The sequence below is a fragment of the Panthera leo genome, chromosome A3, assembly GCF_018350215.1.
Source record: "Panthera leo isolate Ple1 chromosome A3, P.leo_Ple1_pat1.1, whole genome shotgun sequence".
In the NCBI taxonomy this organism is placed as follows: Eukaryota; Metazoa; Chordata; class Mammalia; order Carnivora; family Felidae; genus Panthera; species Panthera leo.
In genome coordinates, this window is record NC_056681.1 from 62,212,169 (window position 1) to 62,230,251 (window position 18,083).

General features: G+C 50.2%; 1 protein-coding gene across 9 annotated transcripts in view; it reads left to right on the forward strand.

Moving 5' to 3' along the window:
* FAM178B (family with sequence similarity 178 member B) overlaps positions 1-18,083 on the forward strand; it is a 114,267-nt gene that overhangs the window by 67,707 nt on the left and 28,477 nt on the right. For all 9 annotated transcript variants that reach the window (XR_006200633.1, XM_042932073.1, XM_042932074.1 and 6 more), the window contains 4 exons: positions 230-344; positions 6,843-6,936; positions 7,207-7,383; positions 7,656-7,753. Coding sequence is in view for 8 of the 9 variants with exons in the window: in XM_042932073.1 (XP_042788007.1) it covers positions 230-344; positions 6,843-6,936; positions 7,207-7,383; positions 7,656-7,753 (484 nt within the window). In the remaining variant the exon portion in view is untranslated. The remainder of the gene's footprint in view (positions 1-229; positions 345-6,842; positions 6,937-7,206; positions 7,384-7,655; positions 7,754-18,083) is intronic.

Below are 18,083 nucleotides of genomic sequence, written 5' to 3' on the forward strand. Positions count from 1 at the left end.
GCTAGAGCTTGAAGACAGGAGAACATGAACAGCCAGGTTCCCAAAGCTCCCTCGGATGTCTCAAAACTGCTCGTTGCTTGATTCCTCCAGAAAACACCTGTGGTGCCAGAGAATGCAAACATGGTCCCCTTGGGCCAGGGGCTGTCATGCCCAGCCCTCCCATGGGAGTCATGTGCCTGTCCTCCTCTGCCCTCCGTAACTAACCCTCTGCTCTCCCTTGGCCTGACAGATGGAGACAAGCACTGGTGGTGCCCCTCCCTGCAAGAGGTCACGGAGGTGTTTCACAGCCTGGGAGCCTGTAGCCCTGCTCTGGGCCTGCGTGAACCCTGTCAGCACAGTGGGAGGTGAGTACTGTCCTTTCCTCACTGTCCTTTCTCATTTGTTCAGCAGCTGGGGAACTCACTTCAAACCTGTCAATTTGGATACAATCAATATGTGCAGGTTTTTCCATATCAGTTACACCTCAGTTAAAATGTTTAAAACAAACAAACAACAAACATTACCCAAAAAAAAGAGAGATCCGTTCTTTTGAACATTTATTCATGTTAGGAAATATTGAAGTATTTCCTATTCTGAGGAGATAGGAAGGGAAGAAAAAATTAATCATAAAGTAGTTCCTATTCTGTAAAGGTAATACAACGTAATGGGCCATTCATTGTACAAAACTATCCATTTCATTACTGTTTGTGGCATCCTCCGTTCCATGAGCATTTATAAGTTAGAAAAAGGTGAGGTACCTGGGTGGCTCAGTTGGTTAAGCTTTGGCTCAGGTCATGATCTTACAGTTCATGGGTTCAAGGCCTACATCAGACTCTATGCTGAGTGTGGAGCCTGCTTGGGATTCTCTCTCTCCCCCCCTAGCTTTCTGCCCCTTCCCCATCCGTGCACTTGGGCACACACTCTGTCTCAAAAATAGATGAACATTTAGGGAAAAAAAAAAGAGGAAAGATATCCTCTGATTATTATATAAAATTATGTGCATTTGTGGGGGGGGGGGTTAAAAAAAATTCCCAAACTCAGGCTCTAACCCACATGGTGAAACAGAGTCTGAGGGATTATAGAACAAACCACACACAAGTACCTGTGGATATGAGTATCACACCGTGAATGACAAATGGTGAATGTTTGGATAAATGACCCTGCTCCCAGTCTAGGCGGGGAGGGGGGAGGCACAGGGAGAAGAAGCAGGCACAGATGAGTCTTGCTGGTTTAGCTGACATCTGTTCCTGCCCTGTGGTGACTCAGAGCCCTCAATGCCCCTCCTCTTCCAGGACATGTCCGAGTCTCTCTGGTCTACCTCTAAGCCTCAATTTTGACGCATTACCTAATATCAACCCATGGCCAGCAAGGCACAATTTTACATGTAATTTCCACAGTGGCCAGTTTTGTTCTGTGGGTGCCCCCTTTGTGTGCTGATCTGGGTTGGGGGGTGCTAATTTGCATGTGCATTGTCCCTGCTCTCTAGGAGCAGAGACCTAACAATACATAAATGGCTATTGTTGGGTGCACAGTGATGAGGTCTGGGTTGTAAAAGTGTTATATATTATAAACTTGTTCTACATATTATATTACATTCAAACTTTTTCTTGACAATTCTTTGAGAACATATAACAGGGTTTTTAGAGCCCTGGATGGGATGTTACATGGAAGCCCGCCCCCACCATCCCACCATCCTGGTGACAATCTTCTGGCCCCAGGAAGTACAGGGACCCTTACCTTTGCTGTTGCAGGCTGGCGGGTGTTCCTACTTGGGGAAGGCCCAAGCTTCCTTAAGAACCTGTTCCACAACTGTGTTTAGTAATTGTCTGCCAAACCAAACCAGACCAAACCACACTCGCTCTGCTATAAATACCCTGCGCATGTGCCAGCCTGCCTCGCTCCTGCCCCTCTCCCTTCCCGTGGAGTTCCATATCTTGCCTCTTCCCCGACACAGAGCTTCAATCACACCACCTTCTAGAATGAGTCGAGGAAAGAATTACACTTGGAAAAACAAATGCAGGTTGGGGGAAGGGCCTAGGGGGCCTGAAGAGTTCAGAAGAGCTATTTCTAACTGTTGTGATGAGCACTTGGTATCCACTTGGAGAGTGAGAGGTGCCACTGGAGGCATATAACCACCCAATTTACTACACACTCTGTAAAGAGCCACTTTCTCCCCCGCCCTTCTCCCTTCCCCCTGAGCTTGACGGCTTCCTGCTCCTTCAGCTTCAGAACAGATCCATCCACTTTGGAGGCCACAGGGGGCAGATGGGCATTAGAACTATGGCTGTTTAAATCTGCCACCTCAAATCCTTGGGAACACAAACCCCTAGCATGCATTGCCAGGCAGTTGGCCCTGGGTAAGAGGAAGGCAAAGCCATGTTGTCCTAGAGTGTTGCCAGAGCTGCATGGTCACATTCCCAGACGTACCATTTGGACAGCCTACTTCTTTCCTTGGGCCTCACACTGTTGGCACCGTTTCCCCACAGAGGATTCAGAACTGGCCTGAGGATCTGGCCAATGGCTTCAGGGGTGATTTCCCTATTGTGACCCTATAAGAACTGGCTGGACTGCTTGTCCAGCCACTCAGCCTAGGGAGAATTTTCTGCCTGAACACAGTCTCCCTTTGAAAAGCAAATAGACACATCCTGGAGACCCGTCCAATGACATCCCCAAGATGTGGGGTAGCAGAGATGCTCAGGTGGGTTACCTGGGTTGCTGGTTAGCTGCTGCGGTTGGGGAAGCTCTGGGAGTCATAGGGTTGGAAGACAGCTCTTCTAAACTATTCAGGAAGCACTATGAAGGTTCTGGAGTCTCCTCCACCAAAGGTATGACACCCTTCATGGACACATGGGCCATAAGAAGAACATCAGGGCAGTCTGCCTTGTCCCCATTGTCCTCCTCGTCCTGTTCCTGACCAAGCTCAGGCTCATCCCATGCCAAGTGGCTCCACATCACATACTGTTCTGTTGACTTCCAGGGATGTTCCAATCTAGGGCTCTCCAGAAGAACAGATGCTCTGCGGCTCCTCTGGGGCACCCACAGAGCCCCTGTAGTGGCCAAGACTGGAAATGAGGGGTTAGGATGTCTCTGCACATGGCCCCACAACTGGACTGTCTTTTTAGTTACTATGAGGAAGACTGGTCTTTCACCATGTATTCCTCATCTCAGATTTCCTTGAAACCCATCACCATCTCTTCGAATGCTTCAAGATTTCCTCTCGGAAGATATAGTCCTTCTGCCACTGGACCATATGACAAGACTGGGGAGGAAGGAATCAGGAGGATCTGTGGGGACACAAGGGCAGAAGAGGGACCAGAGCGTGAACACTGACCAGGAAGCAGAAGCAAGAGTTTGAGGGGGCTGGTGCCACCCGGCTGTACAGACACTCTTCGTCAGGTGCCCCAATCTCACCTGGGAAGGCAGGGAAGGTCCTTGGTAGCAATGGCTGGTTTTCCAAGGCTGCTCCCCAGGTTACAAAGTCCATCTGAAAGTCCCAGCCAGATACACGGGACTGGCCACCAAACTACCGTAGCCTGGTACTGGAAACCTTCATCGACTTAGTTCTCTGAAAGGGCAGCCTGGTGCAGAGGCCAAATGGGTAATTGATGGTTAATCCATTGAAAGAGCATCCTGTCCAGTGTGCAGGAGGCTGGTCGCTGGCCATCTTGAGACAGTGTAATTCAACCCAGGTAAAATGTACTTCTCTCTCCCTTCCCGTTAGCTCAGCATCGAATTCCCTTTACTGCATTGACCTCGCCCATAAAGACTGGACAGCAGGTCCAGTTTGATTTAGTAGTACAGGCCTAGGGGAGAGCACGCTACTCACAGCCTGCATGGTGGGACCCTGACCACTGGGCACTTTCAGGATAGCCCTTGGTTACGGTGGTGGCCATGCCCCTATGGCTCTTTTACCATGCTCCTGCTGAGAATGTCGGAGTACATAAGATGTGCCCCTCTTACGATCACTGAATAAGTATAGAATGGCATCGCCATGACCCAAGCTCTAGCTCCTGGGTCCTGGCCACAGGCTGAGCTCTAACCCTGCCAGCTGGGGGTCAGGGCGGAAGGGAGGGGCAGGATGGTGAAGCACTTTGTTCATGGAGTCCAGTTGTGGGACCCCTCCACTCAGGAGGGGAGTGAGCTTGCCAGGCCGTGAATGCCTGTGCTCCGTGGCCACCTGCTGGGAACCTGGGGATGGAGGCCTGGGGATTAGCCAGCGCTGTACCCCCAGTATAGCAGTCACAGATGCAGACGTTTCAGACAAGCGGTTCATCAGAACCTCAGAAAGGCAGGGAACAGGGACCCCCATTCTGTTGCCTGCTGTTCCCAAGGAGAGGTGGCACAGGAAATGCTGGAACACACACCGCGAGGCTGTCCGCCACCCTCTCCACTTGGGAAGATTGGTGTTGCTTCACAAGGAGGAGAGGGTTCTTGTCACAGCCACACTTCCCTCCCCAGCTCACGTTTTCCACACTCCTCCTCCCTCTGGTGGCACCAGACTGTCTGAAAGCCCGTTCCTCTTCAGCAGAGTCACGGTCAATTCTGTGCCTGCCTCCATCCTTTGGGAAGTCTGAAAGCATTCCCACTCATGCTTCCATACCCCATGCATGCATGCTCACAGGCTGGTGCAAACCGGAGCACCCCTTGTATACTGACACAGGCCCAGCAGGTGCCCAGATGTGCAAACACCAGCCTCACCCATTCTCTGGCCCTAATAAATGCTAAAATCTGGAAGAATGGCCGAGCGCAGTCATACCTTCCCCTCCACCCCCTCGACTTTGTTTTGTTGGCATCAGTTTCCCGGGCACCTAGAGATGGAATTCTCCTACTTCGCTTTGAATAAGCAGCACCAGTGCCAAGTAAAAGAAGAGCAGAGACTTTTCACTGGAGCACGCAGGAATGGAGCTTTTTCTTTGTCAGCGGTCAGGTGGCTACACTGGAGCCTGTTATTGCCAACAGTGTTGCTGTCATCAGTATCTTCATTTGTGGAGAGCCTGCTGTTATCAGAACTCCAACCAGTTAATAAGAGTAGAGCAGTAGATGAGACAGCACAGGGAGCCTGGTCATAAGCTTACCTCAACAGTATGCAGCAATTAACAGTATACATTTGATCAGAGAGACAGAATCAGTGAGGCGATCTTGCTCTGATTTTTATCCAGTGAGCATGTGCCTGGGGAAGTTTGTGCAAAGGTGGTACAACTCTGTTGTCCATTGATGCCTCTCTCACTGTAAGGACCTTGTCACCCTGAATATGACTCTAGTCTTTAAAGAGGTTTGGTGTGTGTGTGTGTGTGTGTGTGTGTGTATGTGTGTGTGTGTGTGTGTGGTGGTGTTTTTTGTTTGTTTGTTTGTTTTTTATGACCCTAAGTTCTAACTTCATCTCAGCTCAACAAGCTTTGTTTCCACACTAGAGGAAAACTGGCCATGCTAGGCTTATTGGTAGGCAGCCTGTTAGTGTGAACCCCTTTGGAGGAGTTCTCAATGATAATTTTTATTCTTTCATCATATTATTTGCTGACTTTGGAAACTAGTCCCCATATAAGCTACAATGTAGTATACTTCTTAATGCATGCAAAATGTCACCATACCTGTATGGACAAAGAACTTCTTTGAAGAAGACTCTTTTGGGGCAACGGAGTATGATATCCTGGTCTCCAAGTCCCAGAAAACTAAAGCCGGAGGCCTGGCGATCTGAGAGAGATGATTCATTTTCAGAAATACAAAATTAAAGCTGTGCTGTCTACTTAACAGGTTTACAACCAAATTGGAAATATATATGAACCCCCCGCCCCCACTCCCACCCCCACAATGGATCCCAAACCCTTAGACACTTCACTTCCTGGTTCTTTCCCTCTCCATTTAGAGGGCTTATTTTCACAGACTTTGCAATGAGCATGCACCAAAGAACAAAGGGAGGAGGACTGAAAGTCTCTGTGTCACCTCAGGGAATATACATTTGTTCCAGTCAGACTACTCTGTGCCTTACATGAGCATAGGTGATGTCCGGGTAAGTCTGTAACCTCTGTAGTACTCAGCCAATGAGGAACCAGGGGAGGGACTTGCACGCTAGGAGATAAATTGTCTGCTGTAACTGCCCCGAGTGTGCCTGTCCATCAAACACTCGCTCTTGCAAGAATGTTGATTAAAGCCTCACTTCACTGTGCTCCAAGTCTCCACATTCCTCTTTTGATTTGGGTTGGTGGGCTTATTTCTCACAGCTGGAGTGGCAGCAGTTGGGAGCCAGACTCCCGTGATATGGTGTGGCTCATTCCCACACTGAGTCTGGATGGCTTGTGTGGACCATAGACATCAGCAGAAGTGATGGGATGTCACTTCAAAGACTGGGTTATAAAGACTGCGGCTTCTGTCTCTGGCATTCCCCTCTCTCTCAGATCACTCAGTTGGGGGCAACCAGGTGCCATGTTGAGGAGCCCTGTGGAGAGCCCCATGTGGCAAGGAACTGGGGGCCTCCTGGGGCACATGAGTGAACTTGGAGTGAGCTTGCAAGCAGCTCCTCCTGCCCACTCCAGCCTAACATGACAGCAGGCCCACCTCCAATATTTTGGGGGCAACCTCCCAAGAAATCCAGAGCCAGAACCACCCAGCTAAGCTGCTTCTGGATTCTTGACTCTCAGAAACTGCACAATGTAATAAATATTTATTGTTTTTGAGCCTCTGTATTCTGGGATAATTTGTTAGTAGCAGTAAATGACCAACACAGACAGGGCATCAGGGTCCCAGGCTGAATGGATCATGCACGGGCTCTCTGTTCTTGAGCAACAGCAGGCCCCCCTCTCTGCCTCTGTTCTCCGCTTGTGCCCACCTCCTCCCATCTCCTTCCCTTTGCTTTTGTCTTACCTTAGGGTGCTTAAAAATAGCACTAGCCTGAACTGGAGTGAGCAGCAGGACGCCCCCCTGGAGATTGCCTTGGATGTCAGCCTGAACTACATCTACAAGGTGAGTTACACACCCATATCTGCTCGCCATCCAGACCTACTCAGCAGGCACTGTGCCAGCCACCAGGACTGATGCTGTGGAGGGCTCACAGCCCCCTATGCCTGGGCCTGCCCCCTGAGTACACCATGGGGGGTTTGACTTTGGGCCTTGGTGCTTGTTTTCCTCAGCTCCTGCCTGGCATGGCCAAGGGGCTCATGATGCCATCCCCTCCTGCCCAGCCCCATCTCCCAGGGATGCCATCCCTGGCCTAGCACTCTCTCTGCTCTCCAGTTCCTAGCGCTGTGTGCCCTAGCCCAGCCAGGGGCCTACACTGATGGGGACCTCCTGGGCCTGATTGAGCTGCTGTGCCGAGTTGGCCTGGATGTGGGGCTTCGCCTGCTTCCCAAGACTGATCTTCAGCAGCTTCTGCTTCTGCTCCTCGAGAACATCCATGAGTGGCCAAGGAAGGTACCATGAGCCAAAGCCAAAGCCCTAGCCTCTTCTCTAAGGTCCTGAGCCTCCTCACATAGCCTTGTCACTAGGGATTAAAGTGCCCCTAGAGTACACTCAATGGGAATAGCAGGCTTGGAGGCCACCAGGATGCCAGGGAACACTCCCTCCAGTCCCTGGCCTTTGTGACCACATCTTACTTCTGGCTTCCCTGCTGAGTGGGCTGGTGAGGAAGTCAGGGTGGAAGGCAGGCCCTCTCATAGCCCACCTAATGCCTGCTATCCCCACAGCTCCAGAAGCTGTGCTGCAGCCTGAGCGAGGTGTCAGATCACCACCACAACCTGCTGGCGCTCGTGCAGTTCTTCCTGGACGTGACCTCCCGGAGCAGGTGGGTGCTCCTCCACCTCGGGCTCCTCCCTCTGACACTCCTCCCTTCCCCTGGAACAGGCTCTGGTGTAGGGATCCAGAATCCTCCCCATCGGTCCCAACAAACCTCCCCCTCCTGCCCAATCTCTAAAACTCAGGAGAAAGAACTAAAAATACAGCTCACTAATGAGTTCATTACGAAAGGAAAAAAAGCCTAATTTTCTTAACATGATCTTATTAGCAAAACAATTGCCTTATACAATTAGCTTCCGACTGCAGCGCCCGCCTGCTGCTCCCAATCCTTAGTAGAGGGTTCCTTCTAGTCACTCAGACCTCCACTGCAGGAAGTCCCCTAATCACCCCTCCCCCACACCTCTCCCAAACTCTCAGTTCATCTTTCTGCTTTATTTTATGCATAGCATGGCCTTCTGCCAGAAATTCTCCTACTGTTTGTTCCTTATTTATGGTGACTCTCCTCTATGTTACCTCCAGGAGAGCAGTCCCTTAGCGGAGTCACCGCTCTTATCATCCAGCATCTAAAACAGTGCCTGACAAGCCTATGGCACTCTGTAAATCCTTTTTTTGAGTGAACAAACAAGGTGAACAAATTCAGCCTTTGGGGCAATGAGGCCCATTCTCTGGACCTGGCCCCAGTCTCTTCTCTCCTTCCTTCCCCCCACTGTAGGCTACAGCCACAGGGTATTCCTTGCCCATCCCTGAGCCAGGAAGACCCCCGGCCTTCATAGGCACCTCTGTAGTAATCCTCCACTGGGGCCATCCCCCTGCACCTCTCTCTTCAGGGGCGGCTTCAGGAAGCAGGCTTGGCATTTCATCCAGACCCACATCCCCAGGGCCCAGACGAGTGCCAAGTGCCATCTTCCTCAGCTCAGATTCAATCCTAAGTTGGAGAGTTCGATCTCCTGCCTGTGAATCTGGTTGAAAGAGAGGAGGCCTCTCCACAGTCCTGAAAGGAAAGTTGTTGCTGTATATTTGAAAGAACTGGGCTTCTAGAAGCTCTCTCTGAGGCCTGTAGGTGTGAGTACTAGAGCAGTGCTTCAATGGGTGCCATTTGCATTAAGCCCAGACACATGGGACTTCTTCCCATATGATCTCAGGAGGCTGACCTCTGCCTTAAGCCTCCCTGCTCAACCCCAAACAGCTAGTGCACTGCATTGCACAAGTCAGAAATTGTAGTCCTGGAAGTCTCTCTCATCCCCAGCTCGTTAACCCCTGTTCGTCACTAAATCCTGTCCATTCTGCCCTCCAAATCCCAAACCCTTGTTTGTGGTTGCCTGTCCATGTCAGCTCCATGAGAACAGGTATGTGTCTGGGTCACAGCCACCTCCGTCCCACCTGCTCCTGTTTTCCTATCACATCTGTCACCGGGGTGGTGGTAGTGGCATTTTCTCTGTTCATCTCTCAAAGTCCTCTCTGTGGATACATGGGATTATTGTGTCTCTCCCTCACCTTGCTCCCCTGTTTGCACAGTGGAGTCCAAATGCCTCCAGGGCCCCATGTTGTCCAGCCCCAATTTCCCATTTGCTCCTAGCAGGCCATATTATTTGTACTTGTTTTTCTCACTTTCGTATATATATATATATATACATACATATATATATATATATATATATACATATATATATATATATATATGTATGTATATATATACACACACACGTATGTGTGTGTTTACATACATATACGTGTGTGTATGACGAACCTCATTCTTTTTAATGTAGTATTTCATGGTATGCACACAACCAGTCCTCTATTCTGGATATTTATCCAGGGTACAAGCTTTGTACATCTATGCAGATATTTCTATACAATGAACTCTTTGAGGTGAAATTGCAGTCCTTAAAGTATATACGTTTAAAATTTGGCCTCCAAAAAAAGCTGTATCAATTGAGAATACCACCAACGGACATGAAAATGCATGTTTCTACACTGTGTATTCTCAGTTTTGTGTGTTTTAGTCAATCTGGTGAGTGAAAAATGTCATACTCTGATTCTAATTTTTATTTCTCTGATTGCCAGTGGTTTTTTGTGTTTCTTTTATTGTAAGTTATATCTTGATGCTTCTTGCCCATTTTTCTATGAGGCAATCAATCTTCTTATTAACATTGATGATTGTTTGTTATATATGCTTCAGAACTGTATTTTCTCCTAAGGCTGTACATTGTCCTTTTTAAACCTTTGTGCATGATATTTTTCAGTGACCTGAAGTTTGTGGAGTTTTTTTTTAATTTTATTTTAGAATACATTTAGATTTACAGAGAAGTTATGTGGATAATATAAAGGGTTGATTCTAATTAAGTCTTTCTTTCTTTCTTGAAAAGAAAGGCCTTCCCCACCCCAAGATCACAAAAATATTATGTTATATTTCTCCCAATACTTACATTAACTTTGTTACTATTGGTTTTTAATCCTGTCTGGAATCTATTTTTCGGAGGTAGGAGATAGGGCTCTAACTTGATTTTTTCCACCCCTGAAGAGCCAGTGAGGCCAACACCAACTCTTCTTTATGTCTTCATGATCCACCTTTCCCAGCAGACTGGAGACTACCTTCATCATCTCCTAAATTTATGATGTCATTTACCTATTAGTTGAATCAAACAGATTTCAGGAATCCGTGTCTTTTACAGGGTGTTGTTGTAGCTCCAGGGCCTTTGCTCAGTGTTCCTTAAATGTCAGGAGTTAATACAATGGAACAACCTCACCTCCCTTTCAAACAGACACATCAACTAGGGTGATAATTCCTAAAGAGGGTTCATCAGCAGGATGGGTGTCATCTGTTTATTTAGAAATTTTATCTTATTTTCCTAAATAGATAAAGCTTTCAAACCGAATGAAATTCAAAAGGCACTGTAGAGCACATACTTAAAATGTGCCCCTACCAGCCACCCAGCCTGCCTCCATTTCTTGTGTGTGTTTCTGTGCATGTTCTCTCTGCCCTTCTTTTCACTTCAACTAATGTTTTGGCAATCATTCCAAATTGGGTCAGAAAGAGCTTCTAATTCTTCTTTACAGCCACACCGTGGCTGTGGTCTTTAGTTAGCCGCCCCCCGCCCCCCACCCCCTGCTCCCTGTGGGGGCGATGTTGCAGGAGCTTGCTGGCAGCCTTGTTCTGCCCTCACTTGTGGCTGCCCCACTGGGCTTGGTGCCCAGACTGACCCCCAGGAAGGAGGGCGTATTGTTGCGCATTCTGTCACATTCTTAGTATACTGCCTGGTTAAGCACAAAGTGAGAACTGTCACCAACATTTGTGTGATGCACATCCCCACCCCGCCCCCCGGCCCCCCGCCCCCATCTTGTTGACCAAGACTTCAGGGATGCACTGTAAATTTAAGGAGAGTTGAGCTCAACCATGAAAAATGAAAGTAAATACTGAAGCCAACCATCTGAAATGGGGCCAATGGGAAGGCTTTCCCTTGGAGGAGCATCAGTCTTGGGACTGTGGCCCCTCTGGTGTAGCTCCAGGGGGCTGTGGGGAGGGGACTTGCCCTTCCAGCTCCTGTGCAGGGTCCCCAGTATGTGTTCTGAGCAAACTTCTGCAGACACTCCCAGGAGCCAGCCCTTTTAGGGGGAGGACAGAGGCCAAGGGCTGCTTTCACTCCACTGAAAGCTGATGTACACAGGCTCTGGGACCCACCTCCTTCACCACCCGCGAATGTTTATTAGATATCCTGTGTATGCTGCTTAACTGTGGCCTCCAAAGTGGAAAGGAAGATGAAACCAGCTTGAGCAGGCTGCCGGACCAGCCGGATTCTGACCAGCAAGTAGCAGCTGGCTGCTAAATGCCGGAGCCGTGGGACAAAGTGGCCTTCAGAGTCTTGAGGTCTTTGAACACTGGGGATAAGAGCACATGCAGGCACACCATAGCTTTCCCCACACCCTCCTTGTTTTCCTTCATCTTCCATGCTGCTTGCTCCCCTCAGGGTAGGGCCAAGGGCTGTACCATGGTAGAGTGTTATGTCCCCCCACCCACCCTTGCACCATCCCCAGCCCCCAACCCTCCCACCCCCAGCTCGGTGCAGGTCCTAGACCACTTCGTTCTCTCTGTCCATCTGCCTCTGCTGCCTTCATGTCCTGGGCGCCGTGTTCCACCATAACTCCCTTCCTGTGTGCTGCCTCATGTGTCCTATCCCTGCATTGGCCCCTGACCCCTTCTGGCTAACCAGGACCCACTCTGAATCGCTGGCCAGCCTCCATGGGGCCCTCAGCAGATTCCAGACATCACCACTTCCTGCTGCTGAAACCTCTGAACACCAGCAGACAGCACTGTCCCTTCTTTCTCCACTGACTTCTCCACCCACACACCTAGTGGACCCACAACTCACCTCCTTCCTTTCCTCCCGACCCCACCTCCCATGGTCAGGACCCCAACAGTCCTATCCCTTCCAGACCTTCTTTACTTATCCCTTCTTACTCCTATACCTTTCACTTTTTATTCTCTACTGACTGTTCCTTAATACATACATGCATTCATGCGTCTCCTCCCTTAGAACAGCAATTCTGCCTTCACCCCCTCCTCCAGCTCCTGCTACACCTCCGAGCTCCCCTTCCCCTGTTCTCCCTTACTCCATCCACCCAAAACAGGCATTCTGAACCCTGCCCCGGCCCCCCCCCACCCCGCACCGGCCCCGTGGTGGATTCTTCAGAGATCAAGAGTGTCATAGGAAGTTCTCACCTGAGAAAACAGACATTCAGGCTCTGTGGGTGGGCAAGGCCAGAACATTCTAGAAGGAGGCAGCCAAGGTCCAAAAACCCTCGAAATTTCAGAAGGTCTCAAAATCTGGAGGAACAAGAGGCAGGATGAAGGTCATGTCTAGGGGTCAAGGGGCCATGCTGGAGCTGAAAGGGCAGCAAAGGAAAACTGGGTCACAATGAAGCCAGGAGTGTGAGGGATTGTGGCTGAAGAGGATCTGGCTCACTCTTATGAGTGGGTGTGCATGGGGCGGGGGGGTGGTAGGGGTGACCCAAAGAGCCAGAAGTAGAGGAAATGTACTTCATCTGGCACTGTGGCCAAGTTGCCTTATCACCACTGACCTAATGGCCCTTCCTCAGGAACAAGCTTATCATTTTCTTCCTTGACTTCACAGTGTTAATTCTCCTGATTCCCCTCCCCCTCTTTGCCCCATCCTTCTTACTCGCCGTCATCCATTTCCTTCCTCCACTGCTCCTCAAGCCTCAGTTTGCCTGGGGATTCTGCCCCGGTCCCTCTCCTGTGGTCACTTGGCCCAGTCTCAGGGACCTTTCCGGGCTGAGTGCTGTGGTGCTCTGTCTATATGGCCCTGCTTCAGGACTCCAGCTCCCCCTCCCCAGGTGCTGAGTTTCACCCTGCCAGTCTACCCCAGGATGCCTCTGCTGAAGATGGTTACCTTATCTGGGGCTGGGTGCCTTCCTCGGGAGCAGCCCAGTGCTGGGGGCACAGTGGCCTGTTCCTCTGCCTCGACCTGGGATATCTCTGAAGGCCCTTGACAGCTCCAGAGGTCCTTGCAGGGTCAACCACAGGTTCTGCTGTGACTACATTGCAACCTGGATTTCCCCTTTGGCTCAAACCTGCTTCCTTCATCCTTACAGGAGGTCGTCTCAAGAGCACCCCTCTCCCCCCTCCCATAAATTCCCTGCATGCTCACCTCCACTTCAGAGTCCACCTCCTAGAGAACTTGACTTGATACCCCATCTTGTCCACATTCATGGCTGCAACTCCAACTATGTGCCAGCAGCTCCCAAGTCAATACCGTTGGCTAGACTTTTCTGCTAAGCACCAGATCTGTGTGGGCAAGTATTTCAGGTTCCACGTGTGTGAAACAGAAGTCACCACCTTCTGAGGAGGACCACCTTCTCCTGTCTTCCTTGTCTCCATGTTGGCATTAGCACGTGCCCACTGTCTGAAGCCCAGGGGCAGTCCCCTCCAGCTCCTCCTCCCCAGCAAAAGACATCTCTCCCGCCACCCTCACACAGTTCCGCCTTTTGTCACAGCGCCCCTGAATTGCTGCCTCCTTCCAGGCTGTCTCCCATCTGACCCATGCCTCCACTGTCCAGCCTTGTGACCCGGCTTCAGATGCACAGCCAGCCACGTCATGCTTTTGCTTTGTTAAAATCCCTCAGGTTGGGGCGCCTGGGTAGCTCAGTCGGTTGAGCGGCCGACTTCGGCTCAGGTCACGATCTCACGGTCTGTGAGTTCGAGCCCCGCGTCGGGCTCTGTGCTGACAGCTCGGAGCCTGGAGCCTATTTCCGATTCTGTGTCTCCCTCTCTCTGACCCTCCCCCATTCATGCTCTGTCTCTCTCTGTCTCAAAAATAAATAAACGTTAAAAAGAAAAAAAAATTTTTAAATAAAAAAAAAAAATCCCTCAGGCTTCTATCCTCAGGATGAAATTTAAACAGCAGCACACTAAGACCTTAGTGCCTTCTCTTCCAGTCTTACCTTAACCCCTTCACATGTCCCCAGCAGGCTCCCAAACTCCAGCCTCCCAAACTCACAATTTGTCCCCGAGTCTTTTCATTTTTTCTTTTTTTTTCTTTTAATATTTTTTGGGAGAGCACAAGTGGGAGAGGGGCAGAGAAAGGGGGACAGAGGATCTGAAGTGGGCTCTGTGCTAACAGGCTGACAGTACAGAGCCTGATGTGGGCTCGAACTCACGAACCGTGAGATCCTGACCTGAGCCAAAGTAGGACACTTAACCACCGAGCCACCCAGGTGCCCCATTGTCTCTGAGCTTTTCAACATCAGTTCCATCTTCCCAAAGAAGCCTCTTCCCTTATCCCTCTCCTCCTTCTCTTTGCCTGGTTAACATTTCCTCGACCTCAAGACTAGGCTCAGATGGGAGACATCTCTCCCAAGATACTTCCTGACACAGGGCCCCTGATTGTTGGCACCCTTGGCTGACTCCTTGGGCTAGGAGCGTCTTGAGGGGGGAGGTGTGACTTTGCTTTCTAGGCCCTTGGAGCCTGGAATGAGGAGGGACTCGTGTGTGTGCATGCTCATACTCATGGAGCTCTTGCTTTTGGAGGGCAGAGCTCAAAAAGCATAGAGTTGGTTTTTTAGTAGCCAGTTGCAAATGGAAAGATGGCTTGGGCTGGCTAGGAGATGGTACAGTAACATTTTGAATGTGGATTGCATGTAAACCTAGTGAGGAAAGAAGTAGGAAGTATCCAGAGACAGCAGGGGCTGCACCCGGAACTCAAGCATGATCTCAGCTTTTGATAGATAGGGAAGATGGAAAGTGGGACACCAGAACAAGGCAGATTGGCAAACCACGTGGACCAGTGATGGCGCCGGTGGAGAAAACTAAGGCCCATAGAAGGGACTTTTGTGAAGTTGGTTTTGAATAAAGGAGTGCTGTTTTGGGCTGGCAGTGACATGTCGACACTGATGAAGAGAGGACAACACTACCTAATTCCTGGTTTGCTTCCCTCTTCTTTGTTGAGAAGCATCATTTTTCATCTCAACTCCACTACTGATAGAAGGAAATCGAAGCCGCAGACAGCATGGGCAGAGACTGTATGGAAGCCTCCAGGCGTGCGGAATGGGTTTAAGTCCCCTGTGGTGGGTGCAAGCACGTCCCACATCATTGCTGGGGGAGAAGCACGTGGGGTGCCCTGGGTCAACGGAGACCTCTGGAGGTGGGGAGGGAGGGCATGATGAGCTCTCTTCACTCAGCACGGTGTATGCGGCGGGCTTGAGGTGCCCCCCACACCATTCCCCAGGGACAGTTTGTGAGCACATACACAGAAAAGGAAGCTCTGCTTTCTAGGATTCCTAAGAATAAATACTACCAGACTAGCCTCATTTATGTTTTGACAGGCCAACCAGAATAGTACTCTGGAAAGGACTGTCTGGGCTTTTGTAGGGCGCTTGGTAGAGACTACCATTGTATCCTGAGGATGACAGGAGAAATGTGGGGCTTCTCATCACAGGCGCTGCTGGCCATCAGAGCCTGCCTGGAGGGCAGGCCCCCAGGACACCCAGAGGCTTGTCTTCACTGACATTTGGTCAGGGCAGAGCCGGTATCTCAGATGAGGCCATTAATGGAACAACGGTCAGACTCACACATGACATGAATACAACTGACAGCGAATGGAAGATTCCAGAAGATCTCAACAAACCACAATGACAGTCTGAGAGGAAAAGGGAGACCCAGCTGCACAATTAACAACAGGATCTGGGAAATGAGATTTGACAGCAAGACGTGTGAGAGAGACTTTGGGCTCAATCTGTGATCAGGGTGGCCAGGAAAATGGGTGTTAGTTAGGGCCAGCTCTGAGCACCTCACTGACTAGAATGTTGACAACCCCCAGGGCCTTTGGAGGACCCAACCCACAGCAGCAGAAAGATTCTGAAAGAGAGAAAAGTGTAGTGTAGCTGTTACACCTGGAGAAGAGGGAACTATGGGAAATATGGCTACTTCCCTCAGGTATGTTGAGGACCTAACTAAATAGACAAATATGTGGACGTTAGATGGGGTGACTTTGTTTTTAAATTTTTTTAGCGTTTATTTATTTTTGAGAGCACGAGCAGGAGAGGGAGGGGCAGAGAGAGAGGGAGACACAGAATCGGAAACAGGCTCCAGGCTGTGAGCTGTCAGCACAGAGCCCGACATGGGGCTCGAACCCACAAACTGTGAGATCATGACCTGAGCTGAAGTCAGATGCTTAACCAACTGAGCCACCCAGGTGCCCCTTAAGTAAGCTCTGTGCCCAATGAGGAGCTTGAACTCAAGATCCTGAGATCAAGAGTTGCATGCTCTACCGACTGAGCCAGCCAGGCGCCCCTAGATGGGGTGACTATTAAGATGTTTTCTAAGCCTGAGGTTCTATGGATTTCCTCAGAATACCAAAAAGAAAGAGAAAAGAAAGGTGGTAAGGAGGATTGGAGTTGGGTCATAATTGTCCATAGGAACTTTATTTACTAAATAATAGTAACCTTTTTATTTAGTTCTACATTTGTGAAAGGACACATCAAAGGTAGATACTCAGTGCACTTAGCAAAGTGACCGTATGTATAACTACGACTATATCATAGGACCATAGATAGAATGTCATCTGCTCCCCAGAAGCCCTCTTGAGCCTCTCCCAGGCATTCCCTCTACAGAGAAAACCACTTCCCCGACTTCTTTTCCATAGATTAGTTTAGCCTGTTTTTGAACATGTGTATAAATGGGACTGTACAGAGTATTCTCTCTTATGACTGGCTTCCTCAGCATAGTGTCAACACTTCGTTTGTGGGATTCATCCATGTACAAGTGAGCTGTTGTAGATGGATCCTTCATGTTGTCATGTGGAGGTCCACTGTAAGGATCCATGACTGTCTGCATCCCGCCATCTCTTCCTGTCTGCACTGTGCATGCCCACACTGACGAGTACCCTAACCTGTGTGTGGATGACTGGGCAGACTACCAAGGAAGTTGCCCTAACCTCTAAGCCTAGGGCTTAGTTCTTCTTGCCTGGGTAGCACATGCTCACATGCAAGGTGGACTCCAAGTGAAGAGGGGGTAGCATAAGAGGTGGCTGTGATGCATGGGAGGCGTTGTGGACAGTCCCTGAGAGGCAAGCCAGGCAGATGCCCTGAGGCAGGGTGTTGGGCAGCTTTTCCACAGCGGAACAGGCCACTGTTGTTGCTTCCTGAGCTGCCCTAGAGACGTGGAAAAGGCAGCTCACGCCTTTGGCCAGATGCCTGATGGCCTTTTAGGGTAGTTCAGCCTTGGCAGGGCCTGGTTCCCCTCCAGAGAAGCAAAGATGAGGGGCCCCAGAGGGGGCTGCGTTGACCAGTGTGTTTGTCCCAACATCCTAGTGGCCCACTCTGGTTGGTGCCTGGCTCCTGGCTGGGCTGCCCCTTGCAGGAGCTAGAGGGAAGGTTGGATGCTGGGAGGCAGAACGCCTGCTTTCCACTTCCTGGCTCTGCTGTGGATTTGGGAAAGTCATTTCCAGATTTCCCAGAGCCTTAGACTCCTCTTAGCGCTAATCCAGTGTCCTGATCTTACAGAGGCCCGTGGGGGGCAGGGGCGGGGAGGGGCAGGGCTGAGGCAGAGGCAGAGGCCTGGCCTGGTGTGAGCTTAAGGCTGGAGTTTGTTTCCTTATATGACAGTGGCTGGGATGGCTCCAGTGGCTTCTGCATCCTCCTTTGTCCGGCTGGTTTGAGTTCCAGAGAGGCCTTGCCGGGTGGGGTCGGGCAGCTTCTAGGAGAGGAAGAGCCCCTGGCCAACCTCAGCTGAGCCCATGGCTCCTTTTTCTTGCCCCCTACACAGTTTGGGTGTTATTTGGGGTGAGTCCTTGCGTTTTCTCCTCTGTAGAGTAAGTTCTCAGTCTAAAATTAAAAAGTGGCCCTGTCCCCTGTCCCTGTGTCCC